We start from the raw sequence: 20,429 nt of genomic DNA, 5'->3' as shown, positions 1-20,429 counted from the left end.
GAGGTTGGAGTAGCCAGGAGGAAGGCATGGCCAGCCATTGAGAATTGCTTCTTGAAGTTTTCGATTATCACGGATTTATCGGTGGTGACCGTGTTACCTAGCCTCAGTGCAGTGGGCAGCTGGGAGGAGGTGCTCTTGTTTTCCATGGACTGTACAGTGTCCCAGAACTTTTACAGGATGCAAATTTCTGCTTGAAAAAGCTGGCCTTTTCTTTCCTGACTGACTGCGTGTATTGGTTCCTGACTTCCCTGAACAGTTGCATATCGCGGGGACTATTCGATGCTATTGCAGTCTGCCACAGGATGTTTTTGTGCTGGTCGAGGGCAGTCAGGTCTGGAGTGAACCAAGGGCTATATCTGTTCTTAGTTCTGCATTTTTTGAACTGAGCATGCTTGTCTAAGATGGTGAGGAAGTTACTTTAAAGAATGACCAGGCATCCTCAACTGACGGGATGAGGTCAATATCCTTCCAGGATACCCGGGCCAGGTCGATTGGATAGGCCTGCTCGCAGAAGTGTTTTAGGGAGCGTTTGACAGTGATGAAAGGTAGTCGTTTGACCGCGGACCCGTAGCGGATACAGGCAATGAGGCAGTGATCGCTGAGATCCTGATTGAAAACAGCAGAGGTGTATTTGGAGGGCAAGTTGGTCAGGATAATGTCAATTAGGGTGCCCATGTTTACGGATTTAGGGTTGTATCTGGTGGGCTCCTTGATGATTTGTGTGAGATTGAGGGCATCTAGCTTAGATTGTAGGACTGCCGGGGTGTTAAGCATATCCCAGTTTAGGTCACCTAACAGAACAAACTCTGAAGCTAGATGGGGGGCGATCAATTCACAGATGGTGTCCAGGGCACAGCTGGGAGCTGAGGGAGTTCGGTAGTAGGCGGCAACAGTGAGAGACTTATTTCTGGAGAGATTAATTTTTTAAATTAGAAGTTCGAACTGTTTGGGCATAGACCTGGAAAGTATGACAGAACTTTGCAGGCTATCTCTGCAGTAGATTGCAACTCCTCCCCCTTTGGCAGTTCTATCTTGACGGAAAGTGTTATAGTTGGGTATGGAAATCTCAGAATTTTTGGTGGCCTTCCTAAGCCAGGATTCAGACACGGCAAGGACATCAGGGTTGGTAGAGTGTGCTAAAGTAGTGAGTAAAACAAACTTAGGGAGGAGGCTTCTGATGTTGACATGCATGAAACCAAGGCTTTTTCGAACACAGAAGTCAACAAATGAGGGTGCCTGGGGACATGCAGGGCCTGGGATTACCTCCACATCACCCTAGGAACAGAGGAGTAGGATGAGGGTGCGGCTAAAGGCTATCAAAACTGGTCACCTAGAGCGTTGGGGACAAGGAATAAAAGGAGCAGATTTATGGGCGTGGTAGAATATATTCAGGGCATAGTGTGCAGACAGGGGTATGGTGGGGTGCGGGTACTGCGGAGGTAAGCCCAGGCACTGGGTGATAAGAGAGGCTGTATCTCTGGACATGCTGGTTATAATGGGTGAGGTCACCGCATGTGTGGGAGGTGGGACAAAGGAGGTATCAGAGGTGTGAGGAGTGGAACTAGGGGCTCCATTGTAAACTAAAACAATGATAACTAACCTGAACAACAGTATACAATGCATATTTATATTTGAGAGAGACATACAGCAAGGCATAAAGTAATCGCAGGTCTTGATTGGAAGAGCTTGCTAAAACAACAGGTGAGACAACAACAGCTAGCGACACAGTGTTTAAAGTTAGTAGCCCGGGGGTCGTAGGGGGGGGGGTCTGCTCAGACGGAGGCCAGTTGAAGGCACAGTGGATGGAGTATTCGTCGGCAGACCAGTCGTGGTGGTGCGGCAGGGGCCGTGTGGACAGAGAATCCAAACCAGATGGCGAAAGAGGTATTGTAGAATTTAGTTTGCTAGCAGGGAGATGTGCCTGGCTCACGGCTAACTGGTGCTAGCTTCGTGGCAGTGGCATTAGCCAAGGTCCAGAGTTTACAGCAAGGATCCGGTGGAGTATTGGGCTCTACACGTGTATGAGTGGGGTTCGGGTGAACAGCTGAGTAGGCCGGGAGGTAGGCCTCAGGGATAGCTTCGGTACTGGGTGCAAGCTAGCTGTGAAGATCAGAAGAAGTGGTCCAGGGATTACGGCAGGAATCCGGCGTTGTTGTGGAGAGACAGTTCGATACTGGTAGACTGGCGAGTATTATCCAGGCTAAAAACAGGGCTGGCTGTGCAGAAGGTAAAAGCTGCTAGCAGTGGCTAACAATGACTAAACAGCTTGTAGTTACTTAGCTGGTTAGCTTCTGGAGGTTCTTGAATGTATTCTAAAAAAATAAATAATAGCAATTCCGTATCACACTGGGTGAGGCAGGTTACAGGTATAAAGGTATAATCAAATTAAATATCGAAAAGATATTGAAAATAAATATGGGTCCAGTGAGTGGTTGGGCTGGCTGGGGACATGGCGATTGTCAACTGTAGAAGACTCAGTAGAATGGGCAATGGCTTTTACTGTGCTACCTACAAGGTCACATTGCAGAGCTGCCATTAGACAAACAGATGTCTGATATATTCAGACTAATACTGTCTGCTGATAGGATCTCAGCGTAAACATGGCGACCAATGGACCAACTCTGCTCGGTCATCTGTCGGAATCTTTCACGATCTTTCAAATCTGGATACTCACTGTGGGTGTTGGTTCTGATCAAATCGAAATTGTACAGAATCAAAAATGAAGAGAAACCTGCTGCAATTCTAATCATATTCAAACGAACACTCTACAAATATATTAAAGTTTAACTTATTGTTTTATCTATTTAGAATTGATTTAGAATGAATTCTCTCTATGGTCAATTATAATGATGTTATTCATTTTAGTCTTCCTTAATTTGATCATTATTCTAATAAAATGTTTTGCATAAGAAAATACTTACCCCAACGTGCCTTTTTCAATAGACACGCTATGATACATTTGCATGCACACAGTCAAAGAAACACCCGGAAATAGTAGTGAACTCTCAAACTCAAATGCAGAGGGCTTTAATAGATGAAAGTATAAGGTACATACAAAAGTTCAAGTAACAAATGAGGTGTTTGTTTTAGCTTCACAGTTCAGATGTAACTGCATGCTCCCAACATCACCATGACCACAAGCACAGAGACAGTCTCTAAGCCAGGGCTGGGGTAAATTCCATTTCGATTTACATCCTGATATGACTGAATTGAATTGAAATGGAATTAACCTCAACCCTGCTCTAAGCCCTAGCTGGCCCTGTGTCCCTATTCCTCACCTTCAGGTCCAACTGTTTGCTATAGTGGACATTATTTGCTCATAGAAACATTATTGGTATGTTCAGACAGCTGGTTTTAACACACTGTTGGTTTGCTCATGCAGGTAAAAGGTGTTAATATGGAGTAAAAAATGTGCCAAAAGCTTTTACACACAACATTTTGGCAGTTATCTGACCCCATGTGTTTATCTAGTCTACACCTGAGTTGTAGAGATAAAAGGACGTTTAAAACCAACATGTGTGCTAACATAAGCTGTCCAGTAATGTGTTTGGGTTGTGGTATAGAGAGACATATGGATCAAACTGTATGGATTTTTCACTTTCCTGATATTTGTAGCCCACATACATTTTCATTTGATCATCTTTTGTTTCTTTTTTTTTCCTTCTTGGACTACGTTTTACAAACATGACATTTTCCCGAGACGGTTGTCATGGAGACGACACTTACATTTCACTACCAGCTGCCCCACCCTGTCTTTAGAGTTACATCATCAGAACAATATAAAAGTATTCAAACAGCTGCTGGTTGTTTTTTGGTTGAACATATCAAATAGGAAGAGTTTAAAAACACATGAGCATCAAATAAAGGTGCCTACATTGAGTCACAACATGTATAGTCTTTATTGCATTGTATGGTTTGCAGAATGTCTACACCTGCCAGCCGAGTTTGACTACCTCTCACTTTCATTTCTGAAGTTGACCCCTTGACCCTGGGATTACCCATAATTACCAGGAAGTGGGAGTAGGGTTGTGTGTGTATTGTATGCATGTGTGTGAGAGAAAAAAAGTGAAATGTGTGACTGTTACTTCAAAATGTACATACAGCACGAACTCACGTTACTTTAGTAAACACATAGGGGACGGGGCTTTCACAGTGAGGGGGTGGGTTTACCAGGCGTGGGTGGTGACATGGAACAATGTCTCTATTTTTCTCAGGGTTGGTAGAATGGGGGCTGGGCTGGGTGGAGCGTAGCTTATGCAGGAAGGGGTAGAGCTACTTGGCGTTGGCGGAGCCACTGAGCATCTTCCTGACGGCCTGGCAAATTGCTTCGCGGTCGATGCCGTAGATCTTGAGCAGCTCGTTGGGCTTGCCACTGCGCGGGACGTGGGCCACCGCCAGACGCTGCAGGGTGAAGCCCTGCTCATTCACCACCGCTGAGCATACTGCCTCCCCCAGGCCACCTGAGGAACAGCAACATTAAATGAAATACATGAGAGTGAGAAGGCTAAGGAAGCATCTCTGCAAAAGGATTGGGGTCAATCCAATTTCATTAAGTCAATTTGAAATGACAACAATCCTTCCCCCAGCTCTGATGCACTCCCCAGGAGTAATTTAGAATGACATTGAGCTCAAACAGCTTTTTCCCCCCTCTATTAGTAAAGCTTTTTGATTCCAGATGATAAACTGATCCTAGATCTGTGCCTGGAGATGTCTAGCGGAGGTCACTCATTGGTCTTGAGATCTTGAAGATGAAGCCATTGGTCTATATCTGTCGCCGTACACTCCCTCGCCATCTTTCCCCACCATATTCTCACCCTCTCATTCTTTCACTCTCTCTTTTCTCTCCTGCTATCCCGACACTTAGAAAAAAGGTGCTATCTTGAACCTAAATGGGTTCTTTGGTGGCCCCCATAGGAGAACACTTTGCATAACTGTTTTTGGTTTCAGTTAGAACCCTTTTTGGTCCCAGGTATAATAATATGTGGTTACATGTAGAACCCTGTGTGGGGAAAGGGTTCTACATGGAACTGAAAAGGGTTCTACCTGGGACCAAAATGGTTCTACATGGAACAAAAAAGGCTTCTCGTAGGGGGACAGCTGAATAACCCTTTTGGAACAATTTTTTCTAAGAGTGCAGTCTCTCCCCCTTAGGGGGAAAAGAGGGGGTTGCTACTGCTACACATCTTTGATCTAGGTCACAGAAGCCCCATCGGCACACGCTCCACTAAGGAAATCTGACAGCACTCTGCCTCCCTGGCCTTCACACACTCACGCACGCATGCACACACAGACACACACACACACACAGACAGTCTTCCTCCTCAGCAAACAAAATGCACCAGAACAGAATATGTCTTGCCCACGCCCACTATGACAGCGCAAAACCTGCTATACCTCTCAAGCTAATGAGAACATGCCACCGCATCATCTCTGAGCCAATGAGAGGATACTGTCTGTATAAATAAACAATGCAGAAAAATGACAGGTTGCCAGGTTGCAATATATACGGCTAAATGACATACAATTATTCTTGAGTGCCAGATTCTGGTGTAGCAGAAAGGCTCCTGACCAAGCATACCTCTGGCAATGGGTTTGAGCCCCATCTTTCCCCAAGGATTGGAAAGCTGCCGCAGTCATGCCCCTCTTCAAAGGGGGAGACACCCTGGACCCAAACTGTTACAGACCTATATCCATCCTGCCCTGCCTATCTAAGGTCTTCGAAAGCCAAGTCAACAAACAGGTCACTGACCATCTCGAATCCCACTGTACCTTCTCCGCTGTGCAATCTGGTTTCCGAGCCGGTCACGGGTGCACCTCAGCCACACTCAAGGTACTAAACGATATCATAACCGCCAGCGATAAAAGACAGTACTGTGCAGCCGTCTTCATCGACCTTGCCAAGGCTTTCGACTCTGTCAATCACCATATTCTTATCGGCAGACTCAGTAGCCTCGGTTTTTCGGATGACTGCCTTGCCTGGTTCACCAATTACTTTGCAGACAGAGTTCAGTGTGTCAAATCGGAGGGCATGCTGTCCGGTCCTCTGGCAGTCTCTATGGGGGTGCCACAGGGTTCAATTCTCGGGCCGACTCTTTTCTCTGTATATATCAATGATGTTGCTCTTGCTGCGGGCGATTCCCTGATCCACCTCTACGCAGACGACACCATTCTATATACTTTCGGCCCGGCATTGGACACTGTGCTATCTAACCTCCAAACAAGCTTCAATGCCATACAACACTCCTTCCGTGGCCTCCAACTGCTCTTAAACGCTAGTAAAACCAAATGCAAGCTTTTCAACCGATCGCTGCCTGCACCCGCATGCCCAACTAGCATCACCACCCTGGATGGTTCCGACCTAGAATATGTGAACATCTATAAGTACCTAGGTGTCTGGCTAGACTGCAAACTCTCCTTCCAGACTAATATCAAACATCTCCAATCGAAAATCAAATCAAGAGTCGGCTTTCTATTCCGCAACAAAGCCTCCTTCACTCACGCCGCCAAGCTTACCCTAGTAAAACTGACTATCCTACCGATCCTCGACTTCGGCGATGTCATCTACAAAATGGCTTCCAACACTCTACTCAGCAAACTGGATGCATGAGTGCCATCCGTTTTGTCACTAAAGCACCTTATACCACCCACCACTGCGACTTGTATGCTCTAGTCGGCTGGCCCTCGCTACATATTCGTCGCCAGACCCACTGGCTCCAGGTCATCTACAAGTCCATGCTAGGTAAAGCTCCACCTTATCTCAGTTCACTGGTCACGATGGCAACACCCATCCGTAGCACGGGCTCCAGCAGGTGTATCTCACTGATCATCCCTAAAGCCAACACCTCATTTGGCCGCCTTTCGTTCCAGTACTCTGCTGCCTGTGACTGGAACGAATTGCAAAAATCGCTGAAGTTGGAGACTTTTATCTCCCTCACCAGCTTCAAACATCAGCTATCTGAGCAGCTAACCGATCGCTGCAGCTGTACATAGTCTATTGGTAAATAGCCCACCCATTTTCACCTACCTCATCCCCATACTGTTTTTATTTATTTACTTTTCTGCTCTTTTGCACACCAATATCTCTACCTGTACATGACCATCTGATCATTTATCACTCCAGTGTTAATCTGCAAAATTGTAATTATTGCCTACCTCCTCATGCCTTTTGCACACATTGTATATAGACTTCCCCTTTGTTTTCTACTGTGTTATTGACTTGTTAATTGTTTACTCCATGTGTAACTCTGTTGTCTGCCCACACTGCTATGCTTTATCTTGGCCAGGTCGCAGTTGCAAATGAGAACTTGTTCTCAACTAGCCTACCTGGTTAAATAAAGGTGAAATATATTTTTTTTAAATAAATAAATAAAAGAGCCCCATCTTTATCATTTTCCTGTCTAACCCCTCTGTGTCTATCTCCTTCTCTAACTTCCTGGTGTTCTAGCAAAAAATAATACGCAAGGTCGGAACTCTGGTCGCGAAAAGCATACCTTCATAGTAGTGGTCCTCCACGGTGAGGATCCGGCCCCTGGTCTGGCGCGTGTGCTCAATGATGGTCTTGGAGTCCAGGGGTTTGATGGTGAATGGGTCGATCACCCTGATGAAGATCCTCTCTGGGAATACAACAAGGTGGGAAACATAGTGTTTATCAACAGTAGTGTATAGAATTGGAAACTCCAAAGGTTTTCCAGAAATCCTGGTTAGAATATTCCTTGAATCAGAAGGGAATAAGGAGAAAATCTAGAATACTCCATTCAGGATTTATGGAAAACCTGGGAATTTTGGGAAAGTTGCCGTAATTGTGAAACCCAAAGTAGTGTGTTTCAGTGGAGAAACGAGAACAAGATTCAAGCAACTATACAGAGAATGGCATTAAAACCTTCAAACAACGAGGTTGAGATATAGAGAGGGATATAACTTTATAAACAGGATAAGCTTGAACATATAATTGAGAAAGGCCAACACTTATAGGATATAGAAGTTGTGCGCCAACACTAATGAATGGATTGGATTCAATAGCAAATTTATTAACGCATGTAGCCAATATTAGAGCATGAAGAAAAGAGAGAATGGCCACAGCCAGGAATCATCAAATCCCTATACAGTTCGGTTCTGGGTTCCAAGTATTTCTTCAAATCTGGCTGTAGTTGTCCTGTACCTTTCTTGAGCATCTCAGCTGCAGCCAAGGCCTCATGTAGGGTGATCCCTGCCCCGATCACAGTCACCTTGTCCTCCGCGCTCTGGTACACCACCTGAGATGGACAGGGATGAGTTAACAACAAGGTTTCAGCACATCTCATAAAGCATCTCATAAAGCTAGACTATTGGATGAGAGATTAATTGTTTATATTCCACTCAAAGACAACCCTCTCTGTGTTAATTTGAAGCCATTCAACCACTTGTACGGCATCCATAATAGGAACTCTTTCAGTTGTCAGACAATACTTCCTCAGTGAGGGAGTTCCTAATATGGATGCTGTAGAACTGATTAAACTAATCATCTAACTAATCAGCTCATGTCCGGAAGTAGGTGGAAATTTATGTGGTTTATCCAAGGCTGTGATAGCCTGTGTGGTTAATGTAATATAGAAAAGAGTTCACCTTAGCCTGTCCAACATGGAAGTCCTCGTTGCTGCTGTAGATGATCGGGTTCTCGGGGTGGCTGGTTCTGATGTAGCAAACGCCCTTAGAAAAGAGAATGGAATACTATGGTCATACATTTGAGGGTTTGAACACAAAGCATACCCTCTGGTCTTGGGGCAGGGGCGTAGGGAGATGTGTCAATGTTGGAGGGCCAATAACATTTGGTGTGAGGGGATAAGAACCAATAGCATTTTGGTGGGAGGGATTATGAGTACCTTTGTGCTGGCGGCCAGCTCCACTGCCTTCTCAATAGACACACCATCGCTGGGGTAGAAGATGGTTGCCATGGGGATGGCTCTAAACATGGCCAAGTCCTCTAGACCCATCTGAGACGGCCCGTCCTCTCCTGGAACACTCAAATAGATTAATTTCCTTCCAAAATGTTGTAACGTAGAAAGAAAATACTATGTGTTGCTCTTTATTGAGATTTCCTGGTGCAAATCACATCCAGCCAAGACTCCAGGCAGGCTCAAGCTAAATATTTCAAATATGATTTCAACCCAATATAAAGCTAAAGGCTAGGTGGACTGACATGCAGGTGTATAAGACAGGCAGACAGACAAGAATGCGGACAATAGGACAGACGGACAGTAGGACAGACGGACGTAGAGAGAGTGGCATGCAGTGTACCTGAGGGACTAACAGAGGAGAGGGACATCAGGTCCCCTGGTGAAGGTGACAGCATCCAGGACAGACAGGGTCAGGGGGGGAGAGGGAGGTTAGGGGACCTCAGGGGGTGAAGGAGGTGAGGAGGAAAACACAGAAGTGGGGAAAAAGAAAGAGAGGAACTTGGATCAACCGCACGAGATGGACAGTCACGTTGGGAATTCAGTACCATTTGAGGGTGCTTTGACTTGAGGAGCCAATAGAAAGAGTGAAGAGAGTGAGAGAGGGGGTAGAGTCACTGGAGAAAGAGTGGGGTTGTGTGACTAATGTTCCCAAAAATTTTTGGTGGCACAGAGCAAATGTACAGTTTTAGACAGTAGCCATTAGGCTATTGTGGCTATTTCAGCATAATGTAAGCCTACCAACAAAACCAAATGGGGCAAATCCTATTACATTTTCACATGGAAATAGCTTTTGATTTCTATGATATAGCCTATGTGTGGTGTTCAAAGCAGGCCTACATTGCATGAGACGTTTAAAAACATTTTTACATTATGAAGGGCTTGACATTCATGATTTTTTACTTGGTCTCTAACACCATGGGCCAAAATAGGGGACTGTAAATGGCATTTTATTGTGTTGTATGATACAAGAAACCACTTTACAAAATAAAATGTATTATTATTACTAAACAGAGAATTAGACAATGTAGGCCATCCCTCTGCATATTGGCTTATTTGCATATTCAAGCCTGTCTCAAAATACAACATTGCTCCTTTTTATTAAGACATAAGCTTTTTACCTGACTGCCAATATAATTCTCCTTTGCGCTCTTGCTCTCCCTACAACAACATCACAGACCAAATCTTGCAAAATTAGATTTGTTTTGGTTTGTTGCATTGAAAAGGGGCTGGTATAATGTTGATTCAATCACAGAAAAAACATTGATCTATAAAGTGAAAACTAACGGGGTGAACTCAGTGAAGTTCAATCTCTTGCGTCTCTGTGCAACCTGGCATTTCTGGCAGTCCTGGAGGAGGTGCACGACCACGCACACAGGCAGTTAATAGGGAACATTCGTTGAGGTGACAGAGATGGAAGAGGAAGCGAGACATCCCACTTGCTGCTTTTTTTCAGGTTCAATGAAAGTCAATTAACTAAGTAAACCAGACCCAGCTGCTATTGCGTTGTTGTTTATGTGAGACACACCAAGTTAAGCAGACAGGAACATAATAGATTTTTTCAATGGTAAACGGCTTGAGTGAACTATCTTAATTTATCCACCATCTTTGGTGGCAGGTTGCAGTGTATGGGGGTGATGGTGGGTGGTTGTGGGAGTGGCGTGGAGTGGAGTGGAATGAGGATTTGGGAGTGTGCCCGGGGTTTGTTTGGGGGAGGGTCAGACAGACTCACCAATGGACAGGCCACAGTGGGAGCCACACAAGTTGATGTTGCTCTCTGAGATGGCAGCCATGCGGAGCTGGTCATAGGCCCGGGTGAAGAAAGAGGCCAGGGTGCTGGCGTACACAACGTTCCTCTCACGGGCAGCGCAGCCAGTGGCAACACTCACCTAGAGGGAAAAGGAGAAGAGAGGAGTTACATCACACTATAACAGTGGCGGCTGGTGACTTTAGGGAGATTAGTTACTGAGAATAATGGATGGACATTATTTTAATGAAGCTGATGGCAGAACAATATTTCATCTTCCAAGTAACTCTCAATACATTTACAAGGGCTGCGTCCCAAATGGCACCCTATTCCTTATAAGGTGCAGTTATTATTTTGCGCACTATGTAGGGAATAGGGTGGCATTTAAAATGCAGAATAGATTCAGGAAGACCATCCTCCTATTCTTCCCTGAATGAGCCTCATCAGGAGCTCGGCAGTAAATCTAGTCCCAATTAATCCCCACGGGAACATCAAATCAAATCAAATGTATTTATATAGCCCTTCGTACATCAGCTGATATCTCAAAGTGCTGTACAGAAACCCAGTCTAAAACCCCAAACAGCAAGCAATGCAGGTGTAGAAGCACGGTGGCTAGGAAAAACTCCCTAGAAAGGCCAAAACCTAGGAAGAAACCTAGAGAGGAACCAGGCTATGTGGGGTGGCCAGTCCTCTTCTGGCTGTGCAGGATGGAGATTATAACAGAACATGGCCAAGATGTTCAAATGTTCATAAATGACCAGCATGGTCGAATAATAATAAGGCAGAACAGTTGAACATGTAGTTAATCTCTATGGTGGTCCTGCAACTGCAGAGACATAGCATTGTAGGCTACTGTAGATAAATTAGCTTCAGCTGAAGGTGAGCGGAACCCAGAATCACATAGAACACTATTTATTCTATATCTATGACTTATTTTTTGTCCGCACTACAAACAACTATATTGGTCTGCTAATACAGGACTATTAAAGGGCCAGTGCACTAGGTTTGTGAGAAAAACAATATATACACCTACTCATTCAAGGGTTTTTCTTTATTATAATTTTTTTCTACATTGTATTACAATATTGAAGATATCAAAACTATTAAATAACACATATGGAATCATGTAGTAACCAAATAAGTGTTAAACAAATCAAAATAGATTTTATATAAGAGATTCTTCAAAGTAGCCACCCTTTGCCTTGATGACAGCTTTGCACTGTAACGTCTGCTTCCAACTCACACTCTCAAACACGTAGATCCCCTGAACGCAGCTCACTTTCCAGCTCACACTCTCAAACACATAGATCCCCTGAACGCAGATCACTCTCCAGATCCCAATCACCTGAATTCTGATCACACACCTGTATGTCATTATCACACACTATTTAGTTCAGTTCTTTCCACACCATAATTGTGAGGAATAATTTGTTTTGTGACACACATCTAGTCTGAGCTCTGTGTTTCCCATACTTTATCCTCCCGTGTATGATAGTTTTTGCCTGCCTCACTAACGACGCCTTTTGCCTATTCCCTGCCTGTACTTTAGCCTATCAGATTTCCGGTTATCAACCTATTGCCTGATGTCCTGGACAAAGTTACTTGCCTTTTCCCTGCCTGTACTGTTGTCTTTTTGAACCCTCTGTGTATGAATTTCTGAGTGCCCCTGGACCCAGCTACCTGCCTCCTCCTGTGGTCCTTTATAACCAGTTATGCATTAGGGGGCACTATTAAAAACTTTGGATGAAAAACGTTCCCGTTTTAAACAAGATATTTTGTCACGAAAAGATGCTTGACTATGCATATAATTGACAGCTTTGGAAAGAAAACACTCTGACGTTTCCAAAACTGCAAAGATATTGTCTGTGAGTGCCACAGAACTGATGTTACAGGCGAAACCCAGATACAAAATCCAACCAGGAAGTGACGCATTTTTTGAAACCGCTTCATGCCAATGACTCCTTATATGGCTGTGAATGAGCTACGAATGAGCTTACGTTTTCCACGTATTCCCCAAGGTGTCTACAGCACTGTGACGTCTTATATAGCATGTGGCCACATGGTGTCTCCCGCAGAAAATCTCGCGTAAAATACTGAGGTAGCCATTTTTCCAATCGCTTCTTATGAGAAACCAATTGCCTCGACGGATATTTTATCGAATATATATGTTAAAAAGACCTTGAGGATAGATCCTAAACAATGTTTGCCGTGTTTCTGTCGATATTATGGAGCAAATTTTGAAAAAAGTTTGGCGTTATAGTTGCAGCATTTTCCGGTTGATTTCTCAGCCAAGCATGATGAAGAAACGGGAGCTATTTCGCCTACAAAAATAATATTTTGGGAAAAAAGGAACATTTGCTATCTAACTGGGAGTCTCATGAGTGAAAGCATCTGAAGTACTTCAAAGGTAAATTATTTAATTTGGTTGCTTTTCTTATTTTCGTGAAAATGTTGCCTGCTGCCAGCAGAACCTAGCATAGCATTATGCCATGATAAAAGTACACAAAGGCTTGTCTAGCATTGGCTGTAAACCATATTTTGAAAATCTGAGATGACAGTGTTGTTAACAAAAGGCTAAGCTTGTGTTTGAATATATTTATTTCATTTCATTTGCGATTTTCATGAATAGGAAAAGTCTCTAGGGGTATTTATGTCTGCTGCGTTATGCTAATGCATTTGAGGCTATGATTACGCTCCCGGATACGGGTTTGCTCGTCGCAAGAGGTCAACAATAAACACCTGCTGCGCTCTGCGCTTGAAACCAGCTCTCCGTCTCCCATTGTGTTCATTACAGAATACCTCACCAAAAACGACAGATGGATTCAGCAGAGCTGCAGCTACGTCTAGCCCGACAGGAGGAACGAATCGATGAACTCTGCGACCTCCTTTCGCCAGTCCATTCCTGCTTCACTGATATGAGGAACCACAACCACCTCTCAACCCCCCCCCCTCCCATATCCATGCCTAATAATTACGACGGCTGGTACTGTACAAAGATTTCTCATGCAATGTAACTTCATCATCTCCCTACTCACAGGCAAAGCTCTGGATTGAGTCACAGCCCTGTGGGCTGCTCAAAGTTCTGATCTGTCCTCTGAATTACGTTTCCACGCCCTCTTCAAGGAGGTGTTAGACCATTCCGTTTCAGGTTGTCACACTGGGGACCTGTTATGTGAGCTGCGACAGGGCTGTCGCTCCACCACTGAGTATGCCCTTGAGTTTCGCACCATGGCTGCCAGCAGAGGATGGAGTAAACCAGCGCTCCTTACAGTCTACCGGAGGGGAATAAATCGGGAGTTACTAACCAAACTGGCCAGCAGAGGAGATTTAACTGACCTAAACCAATACATCCGGATGTCCATATCCATTGGCAACCTACTGGTGGACCGCAGACCTATACAGTCGCCCATGGCCTATGAGTTTTCCACGCCCTTCTCTCGTCCACCACGGTCTAATAGCCCCGAACCCATGCAACTCAGCCGCAACCCTCTCACACCTGCCGAGAGACTTTGGAGGTTATGTGAAAACCTGTGCCTCTATTGTAAAGAGAGTAACCCCCCCCCCAACCCCCCCACGAAGGGGTGACCACAACATCTCCACTTCCCCCCGGGTAAGCACATCTACGTTTTTGAAAATTGCCAAAAGGCAGTTTGGTATCCCGGCACATCTTTCTGGTAATGGGATCACTCAGTTTACGGAGGGACTAGTGGACTCGGGGGCCACAGGTAATTTCATTGAAGAACAATTGGCACAACAGTTAAGACTCAAACTAATCCCTGTTAATCCTCCCTTTAGGATTAATGCGCTGGTCGCACAACGTCTCGGAACAGGTCTTGTGACTCGAATGACCGACAGTATCACTCTTCAGATTGGCCCCCTTCACTCTGAGGTCATTCAGTTAATGGTATTATCTTTGCCTAAAGAGCCCCTCATCCTCGGTCACCGCTGGCTAAGCCTTCATGACCCCGCCATCTCCTGGCGGGGGGGGAACTGCTCTCATGGTCTCCCGCCTGTTTTGAGTACTACTTCAATCTACCCAGTTGAGCCACCTCTATATAAGAATCGGAGTCTGCCATTCCAGCCCACATCCCACCTGTATATGCCCAGTTCCAGAGTGTCTTCAGCAAGACAAAGACATCCATTCTGCCCCCCTCATCACCCAGAGGACTGCATGATCGACCTCCTTCCTGGGGCACAGCCTCTTAAGGGTCAGATCTATCTCCTGTCCATCCCAGAGAACGCGGCTATGGACACCTATATAGAAGAGGCCCTCAACATGGGATTCATTGGTCCATCCACGTCTCTGGCTGCATCCAGTTCCTCTTTGTGAAAAAGAATAGTAGTCTCTGTCCCTGCATAGATTACCGACCCCTCAATGACCTTACCATCAAGAATCGCTTCCCTCTGATTCCAGCCGCACTAGAACAAGTTGGACAGGCTACCATCTACTCTAAACTGGACCTACGTAGTGCTTACAACCTGGTCCGTATCCAAAGTGGGGATGAGTGGAAGACGGCATTCATCACCGCTAAGGGTCACTACGAATACCTGATTATGCCCTACGGTCTCACCAATGCTCCTGCAGTCTTCCAGTCCTTCATGAATGAAGTTTTCCAGGAATTGATCAACCAGTTCCCCATCATGTATGATGATGATATCTTGATATACTCTCATTCCATTGCAGAACACGTACAACATGTGCAACAGGTCCTCCAACGGCTACAGGACCACCATCTTTATGTCAAGGCTGAGAAGAGCACCATTCACGTTACTACGGTAACCTTCCTAGGTTTCGTGTTGACACCAGGAGGGGTCAACATGGACGAAGACAAAGTCACGACCGTGCTTAACTGTCCCAAACCTACCATCGTAAAGGAACTACAACGTTTCCTAGGATTTTCCAACTACTACCGGCGGTTCATCTGAAACTGCAGCAACACAAACTCTCCTCTCTCAGCTCTCACCTGTCAAAAAACACATTTCCTCCAATGGACCGACACCGCCTTGCATTTGAGACCTTGAAACTCCTCTTCACCTCTGCACCCATCCTTAGGCCGCCAAATCCTACCTTTTCTTCTGGAGGTTGATGCATCCAAAGTCGGCGTGATAGCAGATCTCTCTCAGTGGGTAGGGACACCTCCCAAATGACACCCATGTGGCTTCTTTTCCAAGAAACTGTCACCCGCTGAGAGGAACTATGATGTTGGGAACCGAGAGCGCCTTGCCATTAAGCTGGATATTGAAGAGTTACGCCACTGGTTAGAGGGAGCTCATCACCCATTCCTTGTCCTTACCGACCACCGCAATTTGGAGTACTTGAGAAGTGCTACGAGGCTCAACCCCAGACAGGCTCGCTGGGCACTCTTCTTCACATGCTTCAACTTCACCATTAACTATCTACCTGGCAAGAAAATGCTGATTCCTTATCCCATCTATTTGACTCCCCTTCCTCTAACCCAAGCCAATCCTGCCTCCGTCTTGTGTCATGGGACCCATACACTGGGAAATCCAATCAGCTGTCAGAGATGCCCTACGCCACGACCCAGCTCCTCCCGACACCCCTGCAGGCAAGACCTACATTCTGGCGTCCGTCAGACCCCAACTAATGCAGTGGTGGCATACCTTACTGAGTTCTGGCCATCCCGGGATCACCCGGACCACAGAGCTACTGACACGCAGGTTCTGGTGGTCATCTCTAACAGCAGACGTCCGAGATTACACTCTTTCCTGTCCCGTCTGTGCATGGGCAAAGAGCCCTCGCCAACTACCTACCGTTGAGCTCGAGTATTTACCTACACCACACAGACCATGGTCTCACATCGCCATGGATTTCCTCACTGATCTGCCAGACTCTTCGGGCTTCACGACTATTTTTGTTGTAGTGGACCGGTTCTCCAAGATGTGCCGACTCATCCCCCTTCCGCATCTACCTAATGCCATGGAAATGGCTGAGTGCATGTTCCAACAGGTGTTTCGTCTGTGTGGGATCCCGGAAGACATCGTTTCAGATCGGGGATGCCAGTTCATCTCCAGGGTGTGGCGAGCCTTCTGCGACCTACTGGGGGTCTCCATCAGCCTATCCTCCGGATACCATCCCCAAACCAATGGGCCTACAGAACGCCTGAATCAGGAAATAGGGAAGTACCTTAGCCAACACTGCACCCACCAACCACACGAGTGCAGTCGCTATCTAGCCGAGGCCGAATAAGCACAGAACTCCCTGGTGCATTCCTCACTCCATCTCACTCTTTTTCAGTGTGTCCTCGGATATCAACCCCCCGTGTTTTGGGAGACCGCACATCGGCACCTCCATCAATCTTGAAGGAGTTCCCACATATGCTGAGCACTTGTTGCTGCTTTTCCTTCACTCTGCGGTCCAACTAATCCCAAACCATCTCAATTGGGTTGAGGTCGGGTGATTGTGGAGGCCAGGTCATCTAATGCAGCACTCCATCAATCTCCTTCTTGGTCAAATAGCACTTACACAGCCTGGAGGTGTGTTTTGGGTCATTGTCCTGTTGAAAAACAAATTATAGTCCCACTAAGCGCAAATCAGATGGGATGGCGTATCGCTGCACAATGCTGTGGTAGCCATGTTTAAGTGTGCCTTGAATTCTAACTAAATCACAGACAGTGTCACCAGCAAAGCACCACCACACCTCCTCCATGCTTCACGGTGGTAACCACACATGCAGAGATCATCCGTTCACCTACTTTGCATCTCACAAAGACACGGTGGTTGGAACCATAAATCTCCAATTTGGACTCATCAGACAGGACAGATTTCCACCCGTCTAATGTCCATTGCTCATGTTTCTTTGCCCAAGCAAGCATCCTCTTCTTATTGGTGTCCTTTAGTAGTGGTTTCTTTGCAGCAATTCTACAATGATGGACTGATTCACAGTCTCATCTGAACAGTTTATGTTGAGATGTTGCTGTTACAGGCGACAGGAAGACTAGTGGTTAGAGCGTTGGGCCAGTAACCGAAAAGTTGCTAGATCTAATCCCTGAGCTGACAAGGTAAAAATCTGTTGTTCTGCCCCTGAACAAGGCAGTTATCCCACTGTTCCAAGGCCGTCATTGTAAATAAGAATTTGATCTTAACTGACTTGCCTAGTAAATAAACTTGAACTCTGTGAGCATTTATTTGGGCTGCAATTTCTGATGTTGGTAACTGTAATGAACTTATCCTCTGCAGTAGATACAGTATAACTCTACGTCTTCCTTTCTTGTGGCGGTCCTCATGAGAGCCAGTTTCATCATAACGCTTGATGGGTTTTGCGACTGCACTTGACATTTTCCGCAATGATTGACCTTCATGTCTTAAAGTAGCGATGGACTGTCATTTTTCTTGGCTTATTTGAGCTGTTCTTGCCATAATGTGGACTTGGTCTTTTACCAAATAAGGCTATCTTCTGTATACCACCTCTACCTTGTCACAAGAACACTGATTGGCTCAAACGCATTAAGAAGGAAATAAATTCCACAAATTAACTTTTAACAAGCACATTTGTTAATTGAAATGCATTCCATGGCGGAGATCTTTGTGGGCTATACTCAGCCTTGTCTCAGGATGGTAAGTTGGTGGTTGAAGATATCCCTCTAGTGGTGTGGGGGCTGTGCTTTGGCAAAGTGGGTGGGGTTATATCCTTCCTGTTTGGCCCTGTCCGGGGGTATCCTCGGATGGGGCCACAGTGTCTCCTGACCCCTCCTGTCTCAGCCTCCAGTATTTATGCTGCAGTAGTTTATGTGTCGGGGGGCTGGGGTCAGTTTGTTATATCTGGAGTACTTCTCCTGTCCTATTCGGTGTCCTGTGTGAATCTAAGTGTGCGTTCTCTAATTCTCTCCTTCTCTCTTTCTTTCTCTCTCTCGGAGGACCTGAGCCCTAGGACCATGCCCCAGGACTACCTGACATGATGACTCCTTGCTGTCCCCAGTCCACCTGGCCATGCTGCTGCTCCAGTTTCAACTTCCACCTGACTGTGCTGCTGCTCCAGTTTCAACTGTTCTGCCTTATTATTATTCGACCATGCTGGTCATTTATGAACATTTGAACATCTTGGCCATGTTCTGTTATAATCTCCACCCGGCACAGCCAGAAGAGGACTGGCCACCCCACATAGCCTGGTTCCTCTCTAGGTTTCTTCCTAGGTATTGGCCTTTCTAGGGAGTTTTTCCTAGCCACCGTGCTTCTACACCTGCATTGCTTGCTGTTTGGGGTTTTGGGCTGGGTTTCTGTACAGCACTTTGAGATATCAGCTGATGTACGAAGGGCTATATAAATAAATTTGATTTGATTTGATTCCATGTGACTACCTCATGAAGCTGTTTGAGAGAATGCCAAGAGTGTGCATAGCTGTCAAAGGCAAAGGGTGGCTACTCAAAAAGAAAACATATTTTGTTTTTGTTTAACACATTTTTAGTTACTTTTGATTCCATATGTTTTATTTCATAGTTTTGATGTCTTCACTATTATTCTACAATGTAGAACATAGTAAAAATAATGAAAAACCCTTGAATGAGTAGGTGTGTCCAAACTTTTGACTGGTACTATATATACACTGAACAAAAATATGGCAAAATGCAACAAGATTCAAGATTTTCCTGAGTTATTTAAGTTCATATACGAAAATCAGTTAATTTAAATGATCTCATTAGGCCCTAATCCATGGATTTCACATGAATGGGCAGGGGCACAGTCATTGGTGGGCTTGGGAGGGCATAGGCCCACCCACTGGGGAGCCAGGCCCAGCCAATCAGAGTACGTTTTTTCGCCACAAAAGGGCTTTATTACAGACAGAAATACTCCTCAGTTTCACCAGTTGTCTGGGTGGCTGGTCTCAGACCAGCAGGTGAAGAAGCCGGATGTGGAGGTCCTGGGCTGGCGTGGTTACATGGTAGAGATAACTAACAGCTTCACAATGCTCAAAGGGATTTTCAACGTCTGTTTTTAGTTTTTTCTACCAATAGGTTCTCTCCTTCGTGAGGCATTTGAAACCCCCCTTGGTATGTGTGGTTGAATCTGCGTTTGAAATTCACTGTTCGACTGAGGGACCTTACAGATAATTGTATGTGTGAGGTACAGGGATGAGGTAGGTATTCCAAAATCATGTTAACACTTTTATTGCACACAGAGTGAGTCCATGCAACTTAACATGTGACTTGGTAAGCAAATTTTTACTCCTGAACTATTTCGACTTTCCATAACAAAGTGCTTGAATACTTATGATCTCAAGACATTTCAGCTTTTCATGTTTCATTCATTAGTAAACATTTTGAAAAACACAATTCAACATTTACATTATGGGCTGTGTGTGTAGGCAAGTGACAAAAAGATCTATGTTTAATCCATTTTAAAATCAGGCTTTAACACAACACAAAGTGGACAATGGGTACGTAGACTTTCTAAAGGCACTGTATACCTTGTGAAAAGTGCCATGTGACTGCAAAAGACACAGGTTGAAATGTCAATTGTCGTCAAACAAATGGGACGTTTGATTGAAATACAGGACAATCTGTTCGGTAAATGAGTAGTGAAAAAATACAAAGGGGTTAAGTGAGGTCTCCACGGGGACAATGACTGCTGAGCGAATCACAATCAAAATGAGGGGTCACGCCTCCCAGAAACCCAGGACCTACGCTATACGCTATGTAAAAGTCAGTGAGAATTCAGTCAGTCCAAAAGCACACGAGTTTATGGTACCATATGGGAGGAATCAGCGGCGCTCTTCTCTCTCACAAGTTGTCATTTC

At 45.3% G+C, this 20,429-nt stretch overlaps 1 protein-coding gene across 2 annotated transcripts in view; it reads right to left on the bottom strand.

Annotated features, from left to right (window-relative positions):
* Positions 1-2,998: 2,998 nt before the first annotated feature.
* LOC109899405 (transketolase-like) overlaps positions 2,999-20,429 on the bottom strand; it is a 29,642-nt gene continuing 12,211 nt past the window's right edge. The window contains exons 9-14 of one of the 2 annotated variants that reach the window (XM_031834294.1): positions 10,663-10,819; positions 8,859-8,989; positions 8,602-8,685; positions 8,159-8,252; positions 7,491-7,613; positions 2,999-4,460 (exon numbers count right to left, since the gene is read on the bottom strand). In XM_031834294.1, the coding sequence (XP_031690154.1) occupies positions 4,273-4,460; positions 7,491-7,613; positions 8,159-8,252; positions 8,602-8,685; positions 8,859-8,989; positions 10,663-10,819 (777 nt within the window). In that variant the 3' untranslated portion in view covers positions 2,999-4,272. The remainder of the gene's footprint in view (positions 4,461-7,490; positions 7,614-8,158; positions 8,253-8,601; positions 8,686-8,858; positions 8,990-10,662; positions 10,820-20,429) is intronic. The other variant, XM_020494662.2, reaches the window with a different exon arrangement.

Source organism: Oncorhynchus kisutch, linkage group LG1, assembly GCF_002021735.2.
Source record: "Oncorhynchus kisutch isolate 150728-3 linkage group LG1, Okis_V2, whole genome shotgun sequence".
Lineage (NCBI taxonomy): Eukaryota > Metazoa > Chordata > Actinopteri > Salmoniformes > Salmonidae > Oncorhynchus > Oncorhynchus kisutch.
The sequence above is the reverse complement of the archived record's forward strand: the minus strand, read 5'-3'. Positions and strand labels throughout refer to the sequence as shown.